Genomic DNA, 25,228 nt, shown 5'->3' with positions numbered 1-25,228 from the left:
TATATGGCATATTTTAAATAGATACTTAAGCTTCATCATGTCATGTTCGGTGCTAATCGCAGCTCTACACTACATCCCAAAAACCCCTCTTCCCACCGAATTCGCGGGGACCAGGTACGGGCAGAGGGACTGCAAACACAACTGCGGTGGCCTGACCAGCAGGGATGTACCAGCAACTCATGGGGATGCCAAGAAGTGCGCCACTGGTTTTACTGGAGCTACAGGAAGAAGAGCCTCTGACCGTGCAGTGTGCGCTGTGAAGCAGCCGGCTGCACCACGGCAGCCCGTGGCTCTCTGCCACCCTGAGGCAGAGTGGGGGTCCTGGCACTGGGCACGTGCCAGGGGTAGGGATCCCACAGCCAATGGCTACAGATGGAAACAGGGTCTCACCTGGAGCTCTGCACTGTCCCCATCTTTAGCCACTCCAGCACCTGTGGGTACACTGTGGTGGCACCGAGGGAGCGGGCCAGCAAGGCAGCACCTTGCCCTGGCCTCCTCTGCCAGGTGGCCACTTTGGGAGGCCCCTGCACCCCTCTGGGCCCTTCCGAGAGCTGTGTGGCTTGTCACACCGAGCTGCCACCTCCTGCAGGGCAAGCTCCAGCACCCTCCTTGCTCACTGCCTGATGGGCAGTGCTGCCCTCTGTGCCTGCTGGCCATGCAGAGCTGTGGGCTTCTCACCGAGCCCACCATGCCACCTGCTCCCGCAGCCACCACTGCCACTGGGGTTAGACCCGTAAGCAGCTGCTGCAAAGGGCAGTTTTATGGGAAAGGGCTTTATCCTCACACCAGGGCTGTGTCCTTCCCCCCCACAAGCAAGAGTGTTTATACGCACCCCAGGTGTGCTAGGGCCAGTACGGATGCTGCCCCTCTTGCCACCAGTGTCACCTGACAGGATGTTACAGCTCCTGCTGTGGCAGGCTTTCCCTCACTGGAGGTGATGTTACAGCAAAAAAGAGAGGAACGACTGTGGTACTGGAAGTAAATCCGGAGGTGGAGACGTTTCCAGGCTTCAGATGCAGTGACCTTATCAGAGCCAGAAGCAGCCGAGAAAGATGAAGGCAAAGCAGAGGGAAAAGGGACGGCTGTCAAGGCTGAGGAGTCAGGAGCTGCTCGCAGACTGAGGAGCCACTGGCTCAGGGCATCCCCTGCCGGGCTGGCACAGCTCCCCAGCTCCCTGCGCCGGCCCCTGGTGCCTGCCCTCCTGGGGCTCCGCTCTCAAGGGTGACCTCCCTGTCAGAAGGGATTAGCGGTCCCATCTCCTCTCAGCTTAAAAGAGATATATAAATACACATTGCCCTGCCGCCTACAAGCCGTGTTTGATTTCAGGTGCATTAATCCACAACAAACACGGTCCTGTAAAGAGACCTGCGCTGACAGAGTGAGGACGTGAATTATACCCGGGTTAGCTGACTCAGCGAGTTTGTGCATAGGCTGTAACTGGAGGGACTAGGACAGGGGTGAGAACAGGATTATTTCTTAAACCCAAAAATAAGGGCGAAGGTTTGCCCCGACTTAAAACCCGAGCATGCTCTGGGAAGGAGGCTGCAGAGCCACTCGCACCACCTGCACGCCGCAGCGTCGTGCTGCTGCAGTGGGCAGCGGGAGGACGGACTTCTCCCTCCGCACAGCCGGCCCTGGGGTACACCAGACGGTCCCGGAGCTGCCGGTGCTGCCGTGCCGGGGCCTCCCCAGGCACCTGCCAGGCAGCCAGAGCCGGGCTGTGGGCACCTCTGGCTGCCTCGGCTGGGCCCTGCCGGGGCTGGCAGCAGATGCCGAGCGCTTGCCTCACAGTCCCTCGGCCTCGGTCCCACAGGTTGCATCCCAACCCGCCAGCCTCCGCTGCCTCCTCCGGCGCCCACCAGCTGCTCCCCGAGTGCGCCCCGTGCCCCGCAGCAACCAGCTCCCCTCCCACCCACGCCGCGGGGCTTGAGCTGGGCACTGGGGGGATGAAACTGGATGGCAACTAATAGTCGGGAGATGCTCTGGTGTGTCTCCAGAGGAGAGCGGCTCCTATGAGGGGTGAGAGTAAGGCATGACCTCCACAGCCCCTCAGCACCTGAGCTGGGGCTGTTCTGGGGTTGCCCCACTCCTGCGGCACAGCTCTCTGGCTGCACACATCTCCTTGTGCCCCCTCAATGGGCTGCACCACCTGCTCCCACCGTGCCCTCGCACTTGCATTTAATGCTTGATGGGGACATCCTAGGCTTGCCTCCTCGCCCAGATCCTGTGCAGGAGGATGGAGGACACCCCGGGGAAGCTCCAGCAGCACCATTTGGGCAGTGCCAGGCACCCCTCTGGGGAGACTCCTTGCTGCCCAGGGAAGAAGTGTGATTTACAGACCCGCTCCGGGGCTTGCTGCGGGGAGCGAGGAAGAGGGGACCTTCCCCGGGACACCCTCACAACTGCCCTCGACACCCCCGTGGCCACAGTGGCTCCCAGGGGGGCCACGCCGGTGCTCGCCGGGGGAGGCAGCACATGTACATTGCGGCACCCAGTTTTGCTAAGGAAGGTTTGTCTTAGCCATTTATTAGGATGCAAACACAGCCCTTTTCTTCCCACAGCGCTGCTGATCCACAGTGGGATGAGCCACACTTAGGTATGGTTTTAGCCTTGGAAGGCAAACGGCTTGCTTGTTTTTTTGCCAGCAAAGCAGACCCCAAGCACGCCTACCCATTTCTGGTCCCCAGCATGGGGTTAAGCCAATTCCACCACGTGCTCTGCTTGCCCAGCAGAGATAGCGGCTCATGGTCCTACAGAGAGAGAAAAATCCTCTGGAAGAGCAGCTGCTGCTTTAGCTCCCAACTTCTTCGGCCGTGTGCCGGGCACAGCAGACAAAAATAGGTCAGCAAAAGCAAACAGAGCTCTGAAGCCAGAGGATGCAACCAGCAGCGGAGCAGCTGTGTGAGGAGCCATCTCTCACTTCCAGCCCAGCAGCATCCCGCTGCCGTCCTGATATGGCACCATCAATCACAGCTGTACCTCCTGCAAGATCCCGTCCACCCCCACGAGCACGTAAATGGCAGGTACTGGGGTTTATTCTGTTAAGGCAAGACTCAATGGGAGAAAAGTCACCAGCGGTGCTCCGCAGTTAGGGGTGACCGTCAGACCCAGCCGGCCACATCTGGCTGCCACACAAATCAGGGGCTTCTCAAGCCCTAAATCTGCACCTGACTGTCTCCCAGGCAGGTGGAGGGGGAGCTGGGAAGGGACCTCAGATCTCTCCGTTACACTCCTCCCAGGCTTCAGAAGCACCCCACTGCAGGCTGAGGTAACCCTGTCCTTCCCCAAATGCTGTGGTGGGCGCTGAGGACACGTGAGCTACGGGCAGGGACACACACCTCACACAGCGTCACGTACACGTGCCTTCCCTTGACTCGTGCCTTGGGACGGAGCGGGTGCATGACTACACCTTCGAGTATGACCAGACAGGGATGATTTCATCCTACAAAATAGTAGAAGAATCAGCCCTGGATTTACAGCAGCTGTTTGCAGCTGGGAGCGGGCACAAAAGCAGCAGCTTTTCCCCAGGCTGGTCTCAGTTGGCTTATACTCAGGAAGAGCCTGGCACGTCCTGGGTTGGGGACGGCAGCGGTGGCAGCAAAGGGCTGCACGCTCCAAGGGGGTTAAGAGGGGGGTCCCCTTCTCTGCCGCAGCAAAGGACCAGTACCACAGTCCCTCTTGGTTTTACGCGTAGCTCTCAAACTCGAGCTCCGCGGAGTATTTTCCAGGCTGCTTTTTCTGCTGACAAAGCCCACTGGTACTTTCTGAGCAGAAACCCCGTGCGCTCACGGGCCTCCGCTTGCCGGGGAGGTGGAGATCACAGCAGCCGAATGTGGCACTTTTACTTTTGTACAAAGCAGTTTTTCGAACGCAAGTAGGGAAGGAACATCAAACTCCAGTGGGCTGAGCGACTCCATCGCCGGCTGGACCCTCGCAGGAGGGGGTTGCTGCTCCTGTCCCCCCACCCCAGGCGCCGGGGAGCTCCCCCATCCCTCAGCGCAGGCTGTTCCCCGGGTCCCTGCCCTGCCCTGCCCCGGCCGCGGGGCCCCTGACAACACCTCTGCCTGCGCCCCGAAGGAGCCTTTGCGCCTTCTGTCACGCAGCCAGCGAACGCCGCTGTCATTACCTCCCGTGACATCAGCCGCAGCAATGCAGCTCGTCATCAGCGCGTGACGCAAACCGTAACAGCCCCATTTGGACGCTGCCAAGCGCGTTTCTTCAGTAAACGCCTTGTTGGGCCCCGCGGGAAATGTCATCAGCTCTTCCTGCTTTGATTGCTGCTGCTGCCACCGCCTTGAATTTTGGGAGCCCCAGCACCCCACCTTTCCCCAAGCAGGTCCCTGCCGGTGGCAGGAGAGGGCTGTGCCATGACTGCTGTCATTACAGCCCCATTTGGCTCCTCCGGGACCAGGCAGCCGCCGCTGCCCTTCCCGCCAGCGTTCCAGGGAGCAGCACAGGGATGCGCAGGTGCTTCCTCAGCCCTCCCCAAGGAGAGGCTGCGGGGACGGCGGCGGGAGGAGGCTGACAGCCTTCCTGGAGGCGACCAAGGCACCGAGGGCTGTCCTCACATGGGTGGGAGGGAAGGAAGAAGATGGGGGGCTGCCAGGGAAGCTCCCACACCGATGGGAGCGAGTATGCCAATGCTGTAAGCCACACGCTACCCAAAGCTCGTCTGAATTTCAGCCAGCTGTGGCTTCCTCCAGCGCGGCGCAGCCACCCCCCCTTGCAGCAGAGCCTGGAGCCTGCTGTCACCTCCCCTCCTGCCCAGCTCTGAGGGACATGGCATCGCTTTCAACAGGCAAACAAACCCAGCCCCACCGACCCTGCGGGCAGCAGGACAGCAGAGCCCCTGCCTGGCCACCACAGCCACAGCCAGGAGCAGGAAGGGAGGTGGTGGCAGTGGCTGCTCCCTCCCGGGAGGGACAGCTTCCCACGTCTCCTTCCCAGCGGTGGCCCCGGCTGGTCCTGTTGCCCCTTCCTGCCTCTGCCCCAGCGAGTGGCTCTGGCTGCTGGCCAGCCCCGCAGCCTGCCGTCGGCTACAGAGAGCTACTGCTTTGGTTTCGGGGAGCTCAGCTCCAGCCAGTGCTAAGCCAAACCTCGGGTTTGTCATGGTCAGAGATGAAAACAACCTGCTATTGGAGCTGGTTTGGGTGTCGTTGAGCCTCTGTTAGAGAAACACATCTTTGCTCCGGGAACACAGTCAGGCCCATGATTTTCCCATCTCATTTACGACCCGACTGGTTTGGTTTTTATGCCAGCTGTGAAGAGCCTCTCTGCCCAGTTGTACCAGTACCAGAGATGAAAAAAAGCAGGATCAGCGCGAATCTCCAGTGCAAACAGCTCTGAGCTGAGACACAGCAACAGCTCTGCTGGTTCAAACACGAATTTTACTAGAGGAGAGAGAGGCAAAGGTGAAGCTCCTGGAAATGCCAGAATTGAGACCGAGCAAGGAAACCATCCCCCCCGCGCACGTGCAGGAGTGCCCGGCTCGCATCCTGCCATCCCTCCCCGAGGAGCCCACCTTCCCAACAGCAAACAAGGCACCAGATATAGTGCAGTCCTCTCACAGCGGCTGAACAGCAGCGCTGCCCACGTGGTGCCAGGTAGAGGGCTTCCTCCTGTGCTTCCCCTGCATCGCTTGTTGTTAAAGTACTTGAAGATGATCCGGTGTGACACCCTCTACGTTGCCATGAGCTCAAGGCTGGTATTCCTTTTTCATAAATAGCAATGCGGACCTAGGAATTAACACACATCTTTTCCAGGGAGCTGATCGTTTTAGGGCACTTTATTCAAAGCACATCAGCGCTCAGCACTCCTGGAAATCAGACTGGAGAATTTTGGCTCCGGCACTCCAGGCAAGTATAGAAGCGCTGACCAGCAGGAGAGTTTGGTTCAAACAAGCTGCTTGATGCCACACAGCAGGCAGGGAGAAAAAACAGGTAGGGGAAAAAAGAAGTCAGTTTTGCGGGAAGTCTCTAATGGGTTCTACTAAAACAAACTCAGCTCCTCCACACCGATCATACGCTTCATTTATTTCCAGCTCCTTCAAAAAGGTAGGCAGCGTCCTTAGACATTCACCTTGATTACAGCGCTCCAATCCATACTCAGGACAAGTTCACCCTTCACAAGGAATGAAGCAAACGGCTCTTGGGAGAAGGCAAAGCACGGCCACAACTACACGCACCAGAGGTAGGATGTACAACTTCAGCCTGCTCAGGCAACTTTTTAAGTATCACTTGGCTTCCTGAAAACAAAATAAACCCAATCCATATTCAAATGTGGCAGCTTTCTTTAGCGTAATTTGTGTACAATCTGATGCCGACATTCTCCACACTCCTTGAATTTGCTTTGTGTTAAAAAAAAATAAAATCCATCCTGAGACCTCAAGCTGCCACAGGTCATTTACTGGAGCTGGCTCTCTTACAAGTCACTGCAAAATATGTATCTTGAGACAAGTAAATGATAAACAGCACAGCTGTAGATACCCAGACTTGGTGTAAACCAACACAAGAGGAGGATTAGTTTCACCTTGCCCAGGCGGTTCCCAGATGTTTGCTGACAGATGAGGAGCAGTGATGAAGGCCCCAGTCTGGGCACAGGGCTGTGCTGGTCAGCACCAGCCCCACTCCCTCCCCAACCAAACTCAACTCCTTCCCTAAGCCTGCATACCAGGAGGAGACAATAAATCCCTTATTGGGTACAGGCTGGGAGGCATTTCCTCTACACCGGGAATTTGAGTCCAGGCTTCCTGAAGGTCTCTTCACAATCTCAACTCACCTAGAAATTTGCCCACACCCACCAAGGTCTCCAGCACCTACCCTCTTCTCCACCCAGCTCTTGTTCTTCACACCCTCAGTCCCTCCTCGCAAGCCCTAACCCCCCAGTGCTTCACCTTTGGCTTTCCAATACCATCAATAAATCACAGTTTCTGCTCTTTCCACCACGTTCTGCCCAGGTTGACTCCTTGGCCAGTTTGCGCCTTTCCCTTTTCTGCCTGTTACCTGCTAGCACCCAACCTGCAGTGGTGGGAGAAAGCTCTTTGCTCCCCTTGGAGCGAGGAAGGGGACTGTACCTATGCAGTCTGCTCTAAAACCTGCAAGAGCAGGAACTGGAAAACTAAGCCACTGAAAATTAGTGTCTCTAAACATGCAAAAACAGGCAACCTTTGAAATTATAGCTAGCTTAGGTTGGGATGGAGGCTTGGGGGATGAAGAGAGACCTGATGAAGGCTAGCCAGCCCCAAAACCACCCTGCAGCTTTATGCCCTCACTCTACAGCGTCGGTTCAGCTAAACTTTCCAAAACAAAAGATGAAACTCAACAGTAACACCAATCCCACTTTGTCCTCAAGTGGCAGAGGTCAAAAACAAGCAGTCATGGGACAAGATAAATATTGTCCCAGGCTTTTCATTCTCTGAAAGTTCAGAATAATTGTATCTCAGGGAATTCTTACAGTGAGCAGCTTTATGAAGCAGTGGCACCAGACACACCTAATAACACCTCCTTCCCCCACACTGCTATCTGCCCCACACTACAATGGGCAACTCCAGTGGGCATTGAATAAAAGTCTAGACTTTGGAAAAACAAGTCTTCCTCGAGATTAGCACTACAAGGCAGCACGGTCCATGGACACCTTTGTCTGCTGCAACATTTATACATGTTAAACAGTACTTAAATCTTATGGCAAGACCAGGCACAAACTTGATGTGAATTATAGAGATCAAGAGGATGATACACATCGGAACCAATGTTTCAGTCAGACAAACTCCCGCCCACCAGCTCTTGCTGGAGGAGGCATGCAGCAAGCCTCGGTTCAGCTGTACACAGACAAGCCTCAAGGTATCTGGTTTCTGCACCAGCAGAAGTCTTTTACCTAAGAAGTGTTGCCTGTAAGCATCAGGAAGGAAGGAGAGTGACTCTTTGAAGGTTCGCACGCAGCACAGAAAGATCCAAACTAGACAATATTCCATTTGGTTCTTTTATTAGCAGAAGTTAAGAATACAGCAAGTAATAAGATCCCATCTTATATGGAACCATCACCAGAGTCCCCAACCATCAAAACCCCAGAATGTGCTTCATTGCTTTCAACAGTAAGCAATTTTTAAAAAGAAATATACTGAACAAGGCCACTATTTAATGGGGAAGGAAAGAAGCTGTAGGTCCTAACTATTCTATGGCAATAACCTGCACACAGAGCAAGCAAGCCTCTGACTGCTGAGAGTAAGGCATTCAGGTGCCAACCTGGGAAGAGTTCTCAGCAAGAGCTACAGAAAAGTGCACAGCTAGGTTGTTTTTATTGGAACACAAACTTCTCGAACGGAGAGACTGACTAGGTTAAGAATAGCAGGTGGAGTACTGTGTTTTTTTAATAGTTCTGTGCTGTGTAGGACCAGGTTACAATCACCCTTCCAGGAGTGAACGTGGGATGATCCAGGATGGAGACTGCCACTTCTGCTGGTACTGTTACAGAGGTATCCCAAAGCGCCTTACGGGCAACTCCGATTCTGATATGTACCACGCTTCTCTCAGACACCAGTATATTTCCTGCCAGGCAACTCTACATCATTGTCCGGGATGCCAGTGCTATTAGCCCTTACATCCGAGTTAATACTGCTCTTTACTTCATTTTAGTACCACACAGACCCGTGATAAACTTCTGCTGGCCCTACAGGCATCCAGTGTAGTGATCCTACTGAGAACACATCCCTCTCAGCTTGCAGACTCTGCTGCAGCACCTCTTTCTGCAGCTGACCTTGCTCTCAGAGGCTTTACAAAGACTCCATTCGAGGGGTGAAGCCTTAATATCCAGTCAACTTTTGGAAAGCATTCTGCTTCTACTTGACTCCATTACGCAAAGAAACCCCCAAAACACACTCCGTTACATCCAGGACACGGGAAGATCTTTGCAATCCACACTTTTCTCTCGAAGGATGAAAGTTCAAATTTGCAGGAGTCTTTAAAAAAAAGGAAAACACAAACAAACAAAAAAAAAAACCAAACCAGAAAACCACCCAAAACAAAAGCCCCACCCTTTACCTTACTTTCTTGTGAAATACAGCATTTTATGAGCTGTTTAACTCATTTGTGAGAGAGGTAATTGCTCTGAATTTCCAACTAAACACTCCAAGCAATACCTGTGCCATAACAAACAAAACACTCAAATTTCATCTTACGACTCCAAAGATTCTCCTTCAGTCTAGCTTCTGACTGGGCTCCAAAGATCAAGCTACATCAATTACACAAGAGAAGGATATATGCCTTCCCTTATATAGGAGGTGCGTCTGCTCCACAGCAATCCAACTGAACTCTTAGGTTTAAGAAATACCAGCAGTCCCATTGCTCAAGCACAGATGGGAAGCAGACCTAAGGAAAAAAAAACTAAAAAAAAAAAAAAAAATGGAACTGCATTGGGCTGATTGTGGATTTTTCCTCTTAAAAAGAAAAACCTGCAAACTCCCTTGGCATATGGAGCCTGACACATGAGACGGTAATGTGCTTGAGGTCTGCAGTAACTGTTAACTCCAAGTCCTGGAGCGCACAGCTTCCTCTTTCCAGTCCATCTTAACCTCACCTCTGTTTCCCCTCACATGCTCAACTATCTTTTGACAAGTGCATTACCATCATTTGTTCACACAAAACAGGACAGGCCGGCAAATGGCAACCACCTACTCAACGGGAGCCTTTGGGTATAGGCAGGCACTGATGGAGCTGGACTGTTTGCCATTTCATGTGCAGTTATCCCATCGTGCTCCAATTCATATGATGAGAAAACAACTTACTGTAAGATCCACTATCCAAAACTAAACAGGCCACGCAAGCTGGGAAGGCAGCTGCCCCGCACACTCAGGCAGGGCGCAGACATATCTTTCGACTTACTTGAGTAAATAAACTTGCTAACACTGCGACCTGGATGACAACGTCATTAATCCAGCCTTCACAACCCTTGTGTACATGTACTGAATCTACTCCAAGTGCCGGCCAGGACCCCACATTGCCCAGGGCATGCTGGCCACCTGGAAAATCTGCAGGGCCAACATGCTTCACTCCTGGGAATTTTCCCTGGTCCTCCTGCAATCATTTATTTTGTGCAAAATTGAAACAGTGTGTGGTACTTGCATGTTGCATTCTTTACAAAAACCCTTCCCCCCCCCCATTGTTTAAAACATTTATATAAATTTTATTTAAACAGAAAGTTAGAAATCTTATTTACAATTTGTTTTTCTCCCAAAAGAGCATCTAAAATCAACTCCCAGACCCTCCAAGAGGATATAAATTTAACCTTGTTTTTTTTTTTCTTTTTTAAAAAAAAAGGAAACGGCTAAGCTATCCCTCCCCACTTCTACAAATAAATATGGCATTGAACAGAAGCCGATTTGGAAAGGGTCCTCTGTAGCTCAATCTGTAGATCCCAAGAATAAATTAGGGTTTCAGAATTTCCTGGTCTTCAAATTGATTCATTCCATTGCTTGAGGTATAGAATTTATATTGGTTAGTCAGAATCCCCCATGAAGCTCCATGCCCCATCAGCTGAAACTTGGATTCTTCTTGGGTATTCATTTTGCTAGCCTCTATGCTTCAACCGCACTTGCGGCACTGTTTTGGTTATGATCTCGGGCTGAAGGCTGATTTTACTGCATCCCATCTTCCTCTGTGCAGCCTCCGCCGACCGTGAAACGGAACTCCTGGAGGTTCGAAACCCCATGGAAATGCACAAAAGCGCCAGCCACAACAAAGACGTGAAACAGCTGATGGGAGTGGAACTGCGGAAAAGAAAACACTTCTGTTCAGTCGGGGCACTCTGGGGTCTACTGCTGCCCTGTCTCCAAAAAAGCCACACATTCAGCTGAAGTACACAGTAACACGTAGCAGTACCTCAAATCACAAGCTGCAAAGATCTCTAAGTTGTGTATTAAAAGCCCACCCCTCTCCCATCATTTGCAAAATAATCAAATTCTCCACACACACATCCCGCCTTTCCTTCACAGTTATCTTAACCAACTGGTCAATCAACAAATATGCTACATAAATGCTATAGTGCATCTTTGTGAAAGGAGAAAGATGATTTCAGAGCTTTGGGCAAAAGGCTTAAGCAGGACACTTTTTAAATTAGCTCCTCAGCAACACACACTAGTGGTTTAAATAAAAAGGGCTCTCATACACTTAACAGGCACAAACTCCGCTCTGGTCGCAGGCATAAATTTTACCAAGTGGATTTTCAGAACGTTGTTATTTTATTTCTCTGCCATAGAGAAACAGAACAGGAAAAAAATGGTATTATATTAAAACCTAGACACAACCAGATGTTCTGAATGAAGGCCCAGGATGCTATTGATTATAGTACAGCAGACTGAAAACCACGAGGGAGCTATATGACAAAGCACGCCCTTGTTTGAGGGAAGCCATACCAATATGGATAATGCTCTTGAAAATTTTCTACAAATGTGTATTTGCAGGCTCCATGGGAAGCTTGGAAAAGAGTTGGTGGTACACCAGTGCTTTTGGAGCCTAGCTCGTTATCATAACAAGGCTTTGTTTGGCATTTAAACTAACCTAGCAAACTGCTGCTGTGCAAAAGCCACTCAAACAACCCAGGCCTCATTCTCACTTCCGGTCTTCTTTAGAGGCCTTAAACTGTCCTAGTGGAAGTACAGCGGCCTTTCAAAGGCCCACCTCCCTCTCATCGCTACTCTTGTTCCACCCAATTTCTTTCTTTACATCTTCCCCACATACTTCCCCTCTACAGTCTTCATGATCCTTTCCCTCATCCCAAGCTTCTCCCCCAACCCACCCACTTGCTCATCCCACTTTCCCTTCTTCTGGGCAAGACCCCTCCAAACCAGGACAGTCTACCATCTCTATCCAGCAATTTCACTGGCCGTACAAGATGAGGAGACAGACATTGTGAAGATCCCAGAGAACACACTGAACATCAGAGAAATAACCATGCACTATTCTGCACAGAAGCAAGGTAAGATGTGTGTTTGCAGGATCCTCAACACACACACACACAGCTTTGCCAAGTTGTTTACCCATCTATCAAAGCTATCTAGTACATGCGCCGGGGTGAGTTTGCACACCAGCAGTTACCTCAGACCAGCCAGCTTGTGATAAGTCAGCAAGAGAGGCACCAGGTAAGCCAGGCTCAGGGAGCCCACAGTTATTTGGCCCCGTAAGACCTATGTTTCTGGTGCAGCTGTTTGAGACTTGCAATAAGAAAACATTGACACGTCCTCCAGCCTCAAGGGGAACCAGCTTTCATGTTGGTCTCCTCATCCAGTCATTCTGTAGACTCACCCAGATGTCACACTTGCCAGGGAAGAATCTCTCCGGGATGCGGGCAGCATATAGTGCAGCACCAGTGATGTACAGGCATGCCATGAGTGCCAGCCAGCCTATCTGCCCCATTGTGGCTGCTTTCAGGAGCCCCTCAGAGATGACAAAGTGCAGGGTGGGAATAACCCCACTAAGACCCAGACCTAGAAATACTCCTGGGAGGTAAAGAAAATGTGGGAGAGTCAGATTTGAACACAGTGGCGGTAAAGGGAGACAATGAAAACACAAAAGCTACGGAGGGAAAACTCAGTATTTGCCAAAGCAGCAGAAAGGTGACAACTTGAAGCTGTAGGTCCTCAGAAGAGCTTTATTGGAGAGGAAGTTAAAGAATGCACAGACTTCCTTCATATAGTAGAAGCTACTTAGTTATACGTTCCAGCAGATACTGAAATAACTTTACGTAATGTATGTGTCTGCCAGCTTAATGTACACTAAGCCAGTTACACATCTTGGACTGTAGAGGGCACTGAGACTACATGAACTACGTTTCACTTTACCATAGTCTCTCAAGAGCCAAGACAAGGAGAGACAACAAAGAGACTATTTATCACATACTGTACAAGTAGTCCTATGAAAGATAAAAGTAGCATCTGAGGCTTATCTGATCTGCCATACATGAGAACATGGTTTATTTATTTAGATTTTTAGCAGCAAGTACAGAAATCTTGTAAAACAGTGTGTGGGGTGGGGGAAACAAACATGTCCCATCCAGATTTTAAGTTTGGAAGGCTGAAGTCTCTGAAGGTACACCCATAGCCTGTCCAGGAAATCTAGATTTACTGTAGACAGCATGCGCAGGTTAAGTAATAAGAAATATTACTATACAACCCAGCTGTGTTCAGATTCCATAGCTGCCCCCTAAAGCTTTCTCTTTCTTCTTACCTCAGAATGTTAAACCAAATGTGGTTTTGTTCTTTTGATTACGTGAAGAGGAAAAAAAATAGACTTTGTCTTAAATACGTGTTTTATCTAGGCAAATCATTCAGATTAGTTCAACCATTCAAAGATTTGCTAGTGTCTGAGCCTAGTGTTACAAAAACAAGACAAACAGTAGAAGGAATATACACATACACACACCAAGCAGTCAGTCATTTTTTGAAAGAGCAAAGTTGCTAGATACAGCTAGAAATACTTAGCACTACCTTTCCTACTGCATGTGTTACTGTCCATTTCAGGAATGCACTTCTAGGACTTGCACCAGCCCTTATCTGTGCATCCAGGTGGCTATAATCACTGCTGAAAGAAAACCCATCAAGCTCCCAGTCCAAGAATATTAGCGCTCTATAAAATTAAACTCTCTTAAAGTCCTCCCAAGATGGTTTTTTCCAAGTGGCAAGTAGGAAGGAGGAAAGGCAGTTAAGAAGCAAAACAATTAACTTCAGGTCTTACCTGCCCTTACACCCCGGTATTCAGGGGTTGCAAACATGTCCCATTGTGAGACAATTATGGCTGCGATGCCCAGGACACAAATCACAATCAAGTAGATGAAGCAAGGCTGAGGGTTGCAATAGAAGGAGTAGTACAGCCATGGTACAAAGCTGCCCATTATGAGAAGTGCAATGCCAGAATAATCCAGCCTAGAAGGAAACAAAAATCAGTTTATTAAGACATGCAAACCTCTAAGTCCTCATAACAACACTTTCTTCTTTAGTAGATCAACTGTCTACTTCTCACTGCGAAATGAAGTTATTCTCACCATTTCAACTTACTTTCTGATGGCAACTCTTCCACCAATGCCCTCCTACAGTAATGGATTACCTTGATAGCCAGCTAGAAAGGCCATTTTTGGACAGTCACCAGCAACATATACAGCAGCCTTTAGACCAAAGCTTTTTAAAGGAAACTCAGATTTAAGTTTCAGATGAGGAAAAAAGCAGCACAAGAGTCATCTGAACACAAAAAAGGGCACACAGGATGTTGCAAGAGCACATCCAACACAAACACTTCAGTAACTGACAAGCATGAGTTAGGCATCAGCTCAAGTGACCACTGGGGAATAACGTCGCAACTTTTCAACCACACTGTTTTTCTGTACGCCAGTGAAGAGCAGGAATTCCTACAGTCATTTCTTTTTACCACACCCTGACAAAATGCTCTGACAAAAGATGATGGAGTTAATTTTTCAGTAGGGGATTTTAACTCCTGGGTTACTTTAGAGGTGGTCTTGCAGATTACATGATTGAGATATTTAGCAGCCAGCCAAAAAAGAACACGTAGTAAAACCAAAAGACCAGGACATCTTGATACACATAGTGGAGCTGTCTTACATAAGTTGAAGAGTCAAAGTTACTCAGAATAGTTTAAATGAAAAGAAGTGACAGTTGCATTAAAAATTCAAAGTCTTGCAACTAAGCTCTAGGTATATTACTTAGAGCAGCAAGATGCACGCACACGCCTGCCAAACAGCAGAAAAAGAAGGAGTTTTAAGACTAAGTCGACAGCACAAAAACTTGTGCTGAAATAAGCAACAATTAGAAGAAGCTGCATTGAATCTCTGCTCAGCTCTGTTCCAAAGTACATGCAGTCATGCAACGAACAACTCCTACTCTGGGGCTCCAGGCATAAATCCCCAACTCTGTTTGCCCACCTATTTCCTATTTGGCCTACCCTGTCCTCTAGGCACCTACTTGGAGAACAGCCGGGAAACACCTTCTGAGTGGCAATAAACTGTGTGGAAGAGCCATGAGAAGGAGAGGCAGAGTATGGCTCCCAAGAAGAACAATCCAACGACCACTTTCTCCTGCACAGGTGCTACAAAGGACATGTTTGGCCGGAACATGTAGAAAATTCCCAGACAAAGGAAGAAGACGCATCCTGAAAAACAGTAAGGCAGAAAGGTGTCAAGTTCACGCATACTGAAAGCTTTTCTTTCTCAAAGCATAGATTTGAATGTACAGGAGCACCAAACATGGGAGCTACACGACAATCAGCAGCACACATGCAGAATAATGTACTGCCCTACTTCAGTTATTCATTCCAACCACATTTGTGTCTCGGACTGATGCAGTATAGACTTGCGTGGACTCCATATTTTTGCTTGTTTTGCAAGATGCCTCAAAACTAGTTGGACATTCTTGAACCATTAAAAAAATCAGTTGCAAAATGTAAAAAGAGAAGGGCATAGTTCAAAGAAACTCTTTATCTTCAAGGCTCCTTGCAAGTAGAAATCCACTCATAGAAGCTGCAACTTAAGTGTGTTCCTGTGGCAAGAAATGTGATCTCAATTAACACCTACACACTTGGAAAAAAAAGAATATCTACCAGTAATTTATTAATGATCATGAAATTTTTAATTCATTCATTTGTATTGAATTCCATAATTAAGGATCTAACCCTGGTGGGATAAAATTAGGAGAGGAGTACCAACCTGTTAACAGGTTACTAATGGAATGATAATGCTGACCACCCCACACCCCTTCCTCTCTTGCTCTCAAAGAAAGAGAGCAATGAAGCCAATTAGCATTAGAGCAAGCTGAAAATACCTAGAAGATGCGTCCAGATGTTACCAGTCTCTGTATGTATTCTGAAGATACTCTTGAAACAAGCCCGGAAGGAAGGCATGGGTGGTCTGTGTCCGTGCAACAGGTAGTCGTTGTCCTTTAGCCAGTCAGGCAGAACATCATGGGGAATGACTCTCCATCGGCCCTCCCATACCTAGAAGTTAGAAGACTTTAGTTAAATGCAGGGAACTGAGTTCCACTGACGTATGGCAAAAGTCAGAAAACCCATATTAGTCAAAGTGTTAATCTATGAGTACAGTAAACAGAAAAGGGTTGATGGAACATATCTGGGGAAGAGGTTTTATGCTTGAAATATAATGCTTAAGTCACTGTTCCCTATTTTAAAAAGTATCATTATGAAGTTGAGCTGCACCACCAGAGAAAGAAATACTTTGGCATTTCACTGAACAGGAAAGCTACTGGGCTTTTTTACTGCTAATGAAGGGAAAGCATTTAATTCATTTGCATGTTCTGTTATTTTCACAGATTATCTTTTCCGTTTAATTGAAGAAGCCTACACCTAGTTCTCTCCAAGAAATAAATAAGTAAAAGCCTGTTCTTCAAACCACAAGCCAATCTGACTATGTATCTGCTAGCATTTGGGGCAGTTAAGCAGAAAAGCTACCCATCAGGACTAATATGGGCCAGAAAGCATGAAGTGGGAAGAGACCACTGAGAAGTGTCCAATCCCTTATCAAGGTTGGAAAAAACCTGCTCCCAAAACAAACGGTAACAGATCAGTTAAGGCAACAGATTCATGATTCTCAATTCCATCAGATTTCTTCTTTAAAGGGACAGAGAGCATGTGTGCACACATCTATTCTTGCAGCTGGTTCCAAATGAAAAGAAGCGTGCACAGGTGTTCTTAAGCACTGCTTCAGTAACATAAGATACATGTAGTCTTCAGTTTGGCATCAGAAGCAGCACTGGCAAGCAGAAGGGTATCGGGGAACTGCTTTATGTACCGGGGTTGCTTCTGCAGTGTTCCTTGGATTTGTCGTCTGGCTAGTAATACAGGAGCGAGCCTGAAGAATCCTGAAACACTAAGTTTAAAAAGCTACATTCTTATTTCAGTTTCCACAACAAGAGCTCACAGTTTTTAAATCAATTCTCCACACTCCTTCATGGAAGTAAAACTAATCAGAATAACCAACCCAGTTAAAGATTGGGTTCTTAAATGCATTAAACAAGAAAATTACTGGTTTAACTAATGAACCAAAAATTTGAATGGAGGTAGGAACAACAGGAGAGAATTCATTTTACACAATCCACCCTAAAGACCATCTAAAAAAGGGGAAAAGACACATAATAATAATAATAATAAAAAAAAAATCAAAAAAACCCAACCCACATACAACAAAACCACCCACATACAAAAGACGACCAAGTAACTAGGGTCCCTCTGTAAAAACATCAAAGCATAGTTCATAAAACCAGCAGGAACAAGTGCATAAAGGGGCAGCACTCCTTTCACCAAGAAAGGAGGGCCAGAGCCCCATGGCTCCAAAAAAGTAGTAAAAATTGAGCCAGGGTCATAAATTACAAAATCTACAATAGATTTATTTAGATATAGTTTTAATACAGCTTTGTTTTCTTTTAAAATAAGAGACAAAGCTTATTCTACAATGGATGGAAATGGTGCTGGAAAAGCAAAATATTCACAAGTCTGAAGAAACCTCGGACAAAAATGACCTTGTAAACTAAATTCCCTTGAACCAGCAGGCTTTTCTTCTGCTTTGCGCTCACAGGTGTTTCTCAAGAGAGACTCCTCAGTTGCACGATCAGCTTTAGAGTCTCATTTGTAATCCCTGTTGTTCCATGCCTTACAGTTTATTCATTTATGACAGACTGAGATCCTGAGAAGCTGTAGCGTTACTAGTTATAACAACAGATCCCCCTTCAGGGATGGTGTGGACCTGCTCTCCCTCACATTAGTAGTGCAGTTGCTGCAGGCATAGTCTGTTGCCCACTGGAGCTTCCTAAAAACCAAAACTACTTCAGCAGTTTCCACATGCCCTTACCTTACACACAAATTCTTCCATTCTCTCCATAGCGTGGTGGGCTTGTAGAAGAGGTGACATACCCATAAAACCTTCATCTTCTTGAGGTGACTCATCATTGCGTTTATAATCCTCAGAACACTGTACGGGGAGGGAAAAATAGAGTAAATGCTTTGTAGAAAGATGAACAAAAAAAGGTGACATTGTTTTCCATACAAAACTATGATCTGAGGTCTTGACAAACAAAGAAGTTGCCTTCTTTCCTTGTATGGCACCGAGGAAGGAATTCAAAAGAACCAGCAAAAAAATTATTTAATTCTTAGGTATCTGAGAACTCACATGTTTAATCCATTTTGCACGTTTTCACCAGGTTTGGAAGAAAGCAGTGTTCTTCTGTAAGTTACGCTTCATTAAAGCCCAGATATGGAGTCTGAGGCTTGCAGCCTACCCAACTCTAGGGAAGGATTATTTCCTATTTTATGTTTCAATGTCACTATGCCTGCCTTAATGCCTTTATAACATATCTGGCACCTTAAGATAATAAAAGGCAAGCCAAGGAGAGGAATCTATTTACTTTGATATAAATGCTTCAACTCAATCGTTACTTCAAATCTGAAGATCTATTCTGTTTAATTGACACTTCTGTTCAGCTCATAATCCAGTAATGGACTTTTACTCATTTGTTTGACTTTCAAGGTATTTCAGAAACTAGTATGAAACTTTTGCCAGTTAGACAAAGGCAAGTTATCAAATAAAAGCAGTAACAGACTTCAGAATTGTAAGCAAAATTCAAATAAAGAGAAACATCCATATCCCCAAGGTGCACCAAGAGAATTATGAAATCAGAAAAAGCTCCAAAAAAGCTATCAAAATCCAAAGCTCAATCAGAACTCAGCTTGGCCACTGCAGTTAAAGACAATAAGAAGAGATTCTTTGAGTATATCAATAGAAAAAGGAAGACTAGGGAAAATGTAGGCCCACTGGTGAATGAGACAGGTGCCCTAGTGGTGGAGGACACAGAGAAGGCAGAGTTACTGAATGCCTTCTTTTCTTCGGTCTTCACTGCTAAAGCTGTCCCTCATGAATCCCACACTCTGAAGGCAAAGGGGAAGGTCTGGAGAGAGGAAGATTTTCCCTCAGTTGAGGAGGACCGTGTCAGAGACCACTTGGCCAAGCTGGACATTCACAAGTCCATGGGCCCTGATGGCATGCATCCGCGAGTGCTGAGAGAGCTGGCGGATGTTATTGCTAGACCACTCTCCATCATCTTTGAACGGTCATGGAGAACAGGAGAGGTGCCTGAGGACTGGAGGAAGGCCGACATCACTCCAATCTTCAAAAAAGGCAAGAAGGAGGACCCAGGGAACTACAGACCGGTTAGTCTAACCTCTGTCCCTGGGAAGGTAATGGAGCGACTCATTCTGGATGTCATCTCCAAACACGTTGAGGAACAGGAAGTTATTGGAAGTGGTCAACATGGATTTACCAAGGGTAAATCATGCTTGACCAATCTGATAGCTTTCTATGATGTTATAACTGGTTGGCTGGATGAGGGGAAAGTCGTGGATGTCATCTACCTTGACTTTAGCAAGGCTTTTGACACTGTCTCCCATGACATCCTCATTAGGAAGCTGAGGAAGTATGGGCTAGATGAGGTGACAGTGAGGTGGATTGAGAGTTGGCTGCGGGACAGAACTCAGAGGGTTGTGATCAGCGGCACAGAGTCTAGTTGGAGGCCTGTAACCAGTGGTGTCCCCCAGGGGTCAATACTCGGTCCTATTTTGTTTAATATATTCATTAATGACCTGGATGAGGGGACAGAGTGTATCCTCAGCAAGTTTGCTGATGATACCAAACTGGGTGGGGTGGCTGACACCCCAGAGGGCCGTGCTGCCATCCAGCGTGACCTGGACAGACCGGAGAGCTGGGCAGAGAAGAACCTAATGAGGTTCAACAAAACCAAGTGCAAGGTCCTCCACCTGGGGAGGAAGAATGCTAGGCACCAGTACAGGTTAGGGGTGGACCTGCTGGGAAGTAGCTTGGAGGAGAAGGATCTGGGGGTTGTGGTAGACAGTAAATTATCCATGAGCAAGCAATGTGCCCTTGTTGCCAAAAAGGCCAATGGAATCCTGGGCTGCATAGGGAAGAGTGTGGCCAGTAGGTCGAGGGAGGTCATTCTCCCCCTCTACTCTGCACTGGTGAGGCCACAACTGGAATACTGTGTCCAATTTTGGGCTCCCCAGTTCAAGAGGGACAGGGAACTGCTGGAGCGAGTCCAGCGAAGAGCAACTAAGATGATTAAGGGCTTGGAGCATCTGCCTTATGAGGAAAGGCTGAGAGAGCTGGGACTCTTTAGCCTGGAGAAGAGAAGGCTGAGGGGAGACCTTATTATGGCGTACAAGTATCTAAAGGGTGGGTTGAAGGAGGACGGAGCCAGGCTCTTTTCAATGGTTCCAAGTGACAGGATGAGGGGCAATGGGCACAAGTTAGAACACAGGAAGTTCCGTTCAAATACACGGAAACACTTCTTTACGGTGAGGGTGACAGAGCACTGGAACAGGCTGCCCAGGGAGGTTGTGGAGTCCCCTTCCCTGGAGATTTTCAAGACCCGCCTGGATGCAGTCCTGAGTAATGTGCTCTAGGCAATCCTGCTTTAGCAGGGGAGTTGGACTAGATGATCTCTAGAGGTCCTTTCCAACTCTGGTGATTCTGTGAAAACCAAAAAAATAAAACCCCCATGGAGCCTAGATATTCAGCTGGTACACGTTACTAATAACTTTACAGGGATGTGGTTTGGTAGTTTTCTACCCCATGTTGACCTATCACATTATCTACATATTATGATACACTCTAGCTTTCCATTTAGGAAAAAAGCAGGGTGGCCCACAAAGGTTCTACATTCCTGTTTGCTGACTACAATGCTCATGGTGCATGAGAGACTGCATTCAGCGCTTCCGCTTCCAAGGTAAACAAGCTTTAGAAAGCTAGAAAAGAGAGAATGAGCCTTTTGTACCCTTCAGGCTTGATGCAGAAAGCTGCCACACAACTCGTGACCAAGCCAAGAAAGATCCACAATCTACGGAGACCAGCCTCCTCCATATTACAAGCCACAACGCTTTTTCTCTCTCCTATTCCCATATCTAAGATAACAATTTTAAAAATCAAGATTACTTATCAACAAAGCCATCCAAAGTGACTGAGAATCTCACATATAACCTCACATACTTTATCTATGAACTATTGTCAGTAACGTTCAAGTTACTCTCCTGAACTTTGAGTCAGAGATCAGATCTGGCTGTGCATTTTTCCCACAATAGCTCTCTCCTTAGAGTAAGGCCTTGTTATCTATTTCCATTAACAAGTTAACTGAACTAGCTGCTTAAAACTTTCATTTTTAATAAATAAAAGGAGACTTCTTCCAACCTACAGTGAGCTATCTAGATTCTTCAATAATTTGGGGGTTTTTGAGAGACAAATGACATGCAAATACTTGCCTTTGTACCCAAGGCTTGCAGTAGCCACTGAAGCTTCACCTTTTAGAGGTCCACCCCATTGGGTTCTCGACCTAGTTCTGCTTATCCAGAACACAGATCTCTGCTATGTAATACATAGTATACATACTTTGTACGCTCTGTACGATCTCATATTTATCCACACTAGGACAGCTTATTGATTAAATGAATCTTTGTACGTAATCTACTTGTACTGTCTACTCACCTTCATTTATCATTCCAGCCAACACCTCATCTGAGCAACTCTGGGCAATGACTTCATATTTTATAGCAGATGATTGATACAAATATTGATCAGCTTCAGGCAGATCCTAGAGCACTACAAGACTATTAAATACACTGTCACTGCCCAGGTTACCCCATTAATTCTATTGAGAAAGGCATGAAGCAACACCAAGATGTAAATGGGTTTAATATCCTTCTAAAATAGGCACATGTCCTGTTGGGCCAGAAAGTGTATTAATAAAAAAAAAAATTGGTTTCACTCTGACTCAACAACATTCACTGACATTATTTCCCACACTGTAAATTTTACTGGCTTTTTCTACTAATGGATCTCTCTGGTTAGGATTCTCAGTTTTCAATATTATAAATAATTAACTCAAGGTTATAGAAACATAGAATGATTTTGGTTGGAAGGGACCTTTAAAGATCATGTAGTCCAAGTCCCCTGCCATGGGAGTCTGTGATACACTCATGATAGTGTGCACAATCTTACAAATCAAAGAAATCTTCACTTTCCAAGAATGCGCCTTACAGAACAGCAAGGATAGTGTTTAAATTCCAGTCTAATTTATACAAGCAGCACTGCTGTGCCTTTTAGCTACCCTAGAATGTCCTCCACCACCACCACACAATGACCAGCTGGAATGGGATGAACAAGTTAGTAATCCTCAATTTACAAAACTTGGTGGACTGAAGGAAAAAAAGGTCCCTTATAGAATCAAAGACTGTATTCATTGCAGTCTGCCCAGTGACTCAAAGCCAAAAAAATTTTCATTTCCCCCTCTCCTCAAACTTCCATTTCTAGAATGATGGGAAGGTTTAAATTTGAACAGACTGTAAAGCTCGAGGAGCACAGCTATTTGTGAACCAGTCCAAACTCTTTGCATCTTGGCAATGCGCCTACAAACAAATCATTACTGAGCTTCTTTTAATGATAAAAAGAATTCATTTCATATATAAAGTCCAGATTATTGCCAGAAAATGGAATTTACTTTACTATCTCCTTCCTGCCCTTAAACTGCAAAATTAGCATTCAAGGAAAAAAAACTAAAGCTCAGCTTCTTAGTCCTTTTCTTGCTAAGGAGGCAAAATGAGATCTGTTCTGGAACATCCATCCTCTCTCAACTCCTTCCCGTAACCTGCCGTTAGAAAGAACAGTAAACTGTGCTTCTTGCAAGCTGGAAATCTATAGTTGGAGTGCAACACCAATGCCAGTTTTCATTTGGAAGTTTGAAGGAGTCTATTGACCTTCAATTCTTCAGACAATGACTGAAGGGGAAAAATACCACTTTTCTGTTCAGAAGGCATATAGTTGTAAAGTTTCCACTGTGAAAACTTCCTTCGTATCTTAGGATACCCACACTCTCTCTTCTTTGGCTGATCATATCAGAAATTCAAAAGTACTTCTAGAGCTTAACAACATAAGCAGCCATATACTTTATGACCTGTTTTCAACTATTTCTAAGTTTTGCCCACAGAATCACATTTTAAAATCGGGAACACGTTAAGTAAATAATCCCACTTGCCTAACACCATGCAAGAAATGAGAGTCCAGAACAAAACTCAATACTCCCGCTTTTAATGCGGTATGGTATACCCTGAACCAAGTGCTTCCAGAATAATTTTTGTCTTTGTACTTTTTAGATCATTGGCCAAAAGGATTTTCACACTGCTAATGTTTCAGATGTTCTTTTACGTCACCTAATTTACTCAATTTCTTGTAAAAGTAGTCTCAGATTTTGACTAAAGAATTCCGTGAAGTCTTTATATCATTTTAGAATATCTTGAAATAAAACCCCTCATTTCAAGCAAACTTGTTGCAATCATCAGCTGTCATTCTTCTGCTACACACATGCAGCAATGCATAGAATCAGTCTTTCATACAAATCAGAAATCACGGCTTCTGTAATACTTACACTCTAGAGGGTCTGGACACTTAATTCTATGGAAATGCCAAACAATCCTTCCAATTTTAATCCTACCCCCTTTGCAAATTCATAAAGTGTTAAAAGTTACTAACAAACTAAGTATAGATACTTAATGAAACAAAAATTATACAACAGAAGTATAAATGCATCCCAAGTTGAATAACGATACCAGAGAATAAACTAAACCTGAAGGACAAGTGACAATGGCCAGAAGAAAATAGTTTTACTGGTTTATCCACATTCACTTTATTTTGGGAAGCCTTCCAGATTCCTTGGTGATAACAGTGATAGACTGGAAGGTAAGAGAAAGAGATAGAAACCAGGCTTGATTATACCACTTTGTACAGAGTTCCAGGAACACACTTCCATGGACAGATCATCTTCTAAACAAGAATTTCAGACTGTGCTTTGGCAGGGATAGAAAAGGTTTAAAGCCAAAACCAAAACTTAGAGCACTAGATCAAGAAACTTAAGAGTCCAATTGCACAGTGCCCATCACTAAGTAAGTTTATTTTAACATTAAAATCTCACTCTTTTATAGCAATGGCACAAGTCTGGTGTTGTTTTTTTTAAAAAAATATTTACACTCAGTACAAGAATTTGTTGCCTGAATAAAGTCCAAAATGTCAGATCAGATAGCCAAAGACTTTGTTACAGACAAAACTGCAGTAAAACCTGCTGTAGTAAATGCAATATACTTCCCTTATCTACTACAACAGCTTATCCTTCTCATATAGATTAACAGTTTTTATACTATCGCTCTCAAATCTGTTAACAGATACACTGTTTATTAATGCCCTTCACTATGGAAAAGCCTGTCAGAAGTCAAGTCACAATGGTAGGAAAAGATTTCAGAAACCCTTTTCCCACTTTCTTAAAAGTTGTGTTCTCTGGACTTCAAGTGGTAAAAATATAGTTTCTTGAGGTCCACAGTTTCTTCATGTCAGTTTAAAGATTTTTAGAAAGTTTGAGAGTTTGCACATGACTACCAGTTGCACAGGTGACAAGCAAGCTCTTGTTCATCACTTCAGACTGCAATTTTGCTAGAAAACATCATCAATCTGTGTTCATTAGAGTGTGCAAACTGAAACGTAAGTCAGACATGAATGAAGCCACCAAAGCAGCTTACTCTGTCAAAAGTGGTCCTCTTCTCCCTTGCTCCCATCTTCCTTTATGCTGCTTCTGGCACCCCTCTGATCCTTGGGTTGATTAGCTGATCCAATACTAATCTGGCAGAAATTACTCACATTTTTGCTAGGTGAGCTTCCTATTAGATAATAAAGTTGGTTCAGATAACCAAGGGATTTAGGGAGCTGAAGCTACTGCAACAGAAACAAAGGAAGCATCAGTTCCCATTTTACTAAGATCCACTACAGAATACTTTCTGTGGATCACGTTCAAGGCCAAGTTTCTTTTTGACGCATATCAGGTGGATGCCAAACGATCTCCAGTCCCCCTTTTTGTAGCACTCATCAGTTAGAAAGGAGCCTAAGAACCTAGCCACACATGGATTAAGGAAAGTTAAACTAATGATCACCTCAATAGATTGCTGTATCCTCAAAACTTCCAGCAACCTTCAGGACCGCACTTTTCAGAAATTGACAGTTTTCATTGGTTGCATGTATAGTGTTTGATGGAGAACCAGAATTGTGTTAACCATTAACACTAGTAACTGCAACACAAGCGTTAGAGTTCCTTTTTGGACAGTCATCGCTCAATTACTTGAGGGCC

General features: G+C 46.3%; 1 protein-coding gene across 2 annotated transcripts in view; it reads right to left on the bottom strand.

Moving 5' to 3' along the window:
- Positions 1-7,963: 7,963 nt before the first annotated feature.
- The window catches only part of ADIPOR2 (adiponectin receptor 2), a 48,952-nt gene continuing 31,687 nt past the window's right edge, over positions 7,964-25,228 (bottom strand). For both annotated transcript variants that reach the window (XM_082488390.1, XM_082488391.1), the window contains exons 3-8: positions 17,854-17,973; positions 15,815-15,986; positions 14,960-15,146; positions 13,722-13,909; positions 12,294-12,487; positions 7,964-10,759 (exon numbers count right to left, since the gene is read on the bottom strand). In XM_082488390.1, coding sequence (XP_082344516.1) covers positions 10,628-10,759; positions 12,294-12,487; positions 13,722-13,909; positions 14,960-15,146; positions 15,815-15,986; positions 17,854-17,973 — 993 coding nt within the window. In that variant the 3' untranslated portion in view covers positions 7,964-10,627. The remainder of the gene's footprint in view (positions 10,760-12,293; positions 12,488-13,721; positions 13,910-14,959; positions 15,147-15,814; positions 15,987-17,853; positions 17,974-25,228) is intronic.

Source organism: Vanellus vanellus (assembly GCF_965231255.1).
Source record: "Vanellus vanellus genome assembly, chromosome: 1".
Classification (NCBI taxonomy): Eukaryota; Metazoa; Chordata; class Aves; order Charadriiformes; family Charadriidae; genus Vanellus; species Vanellus vanellus.
This window is presented reverse-complemented; position numbering and strand designations above follow the sequence as displayed.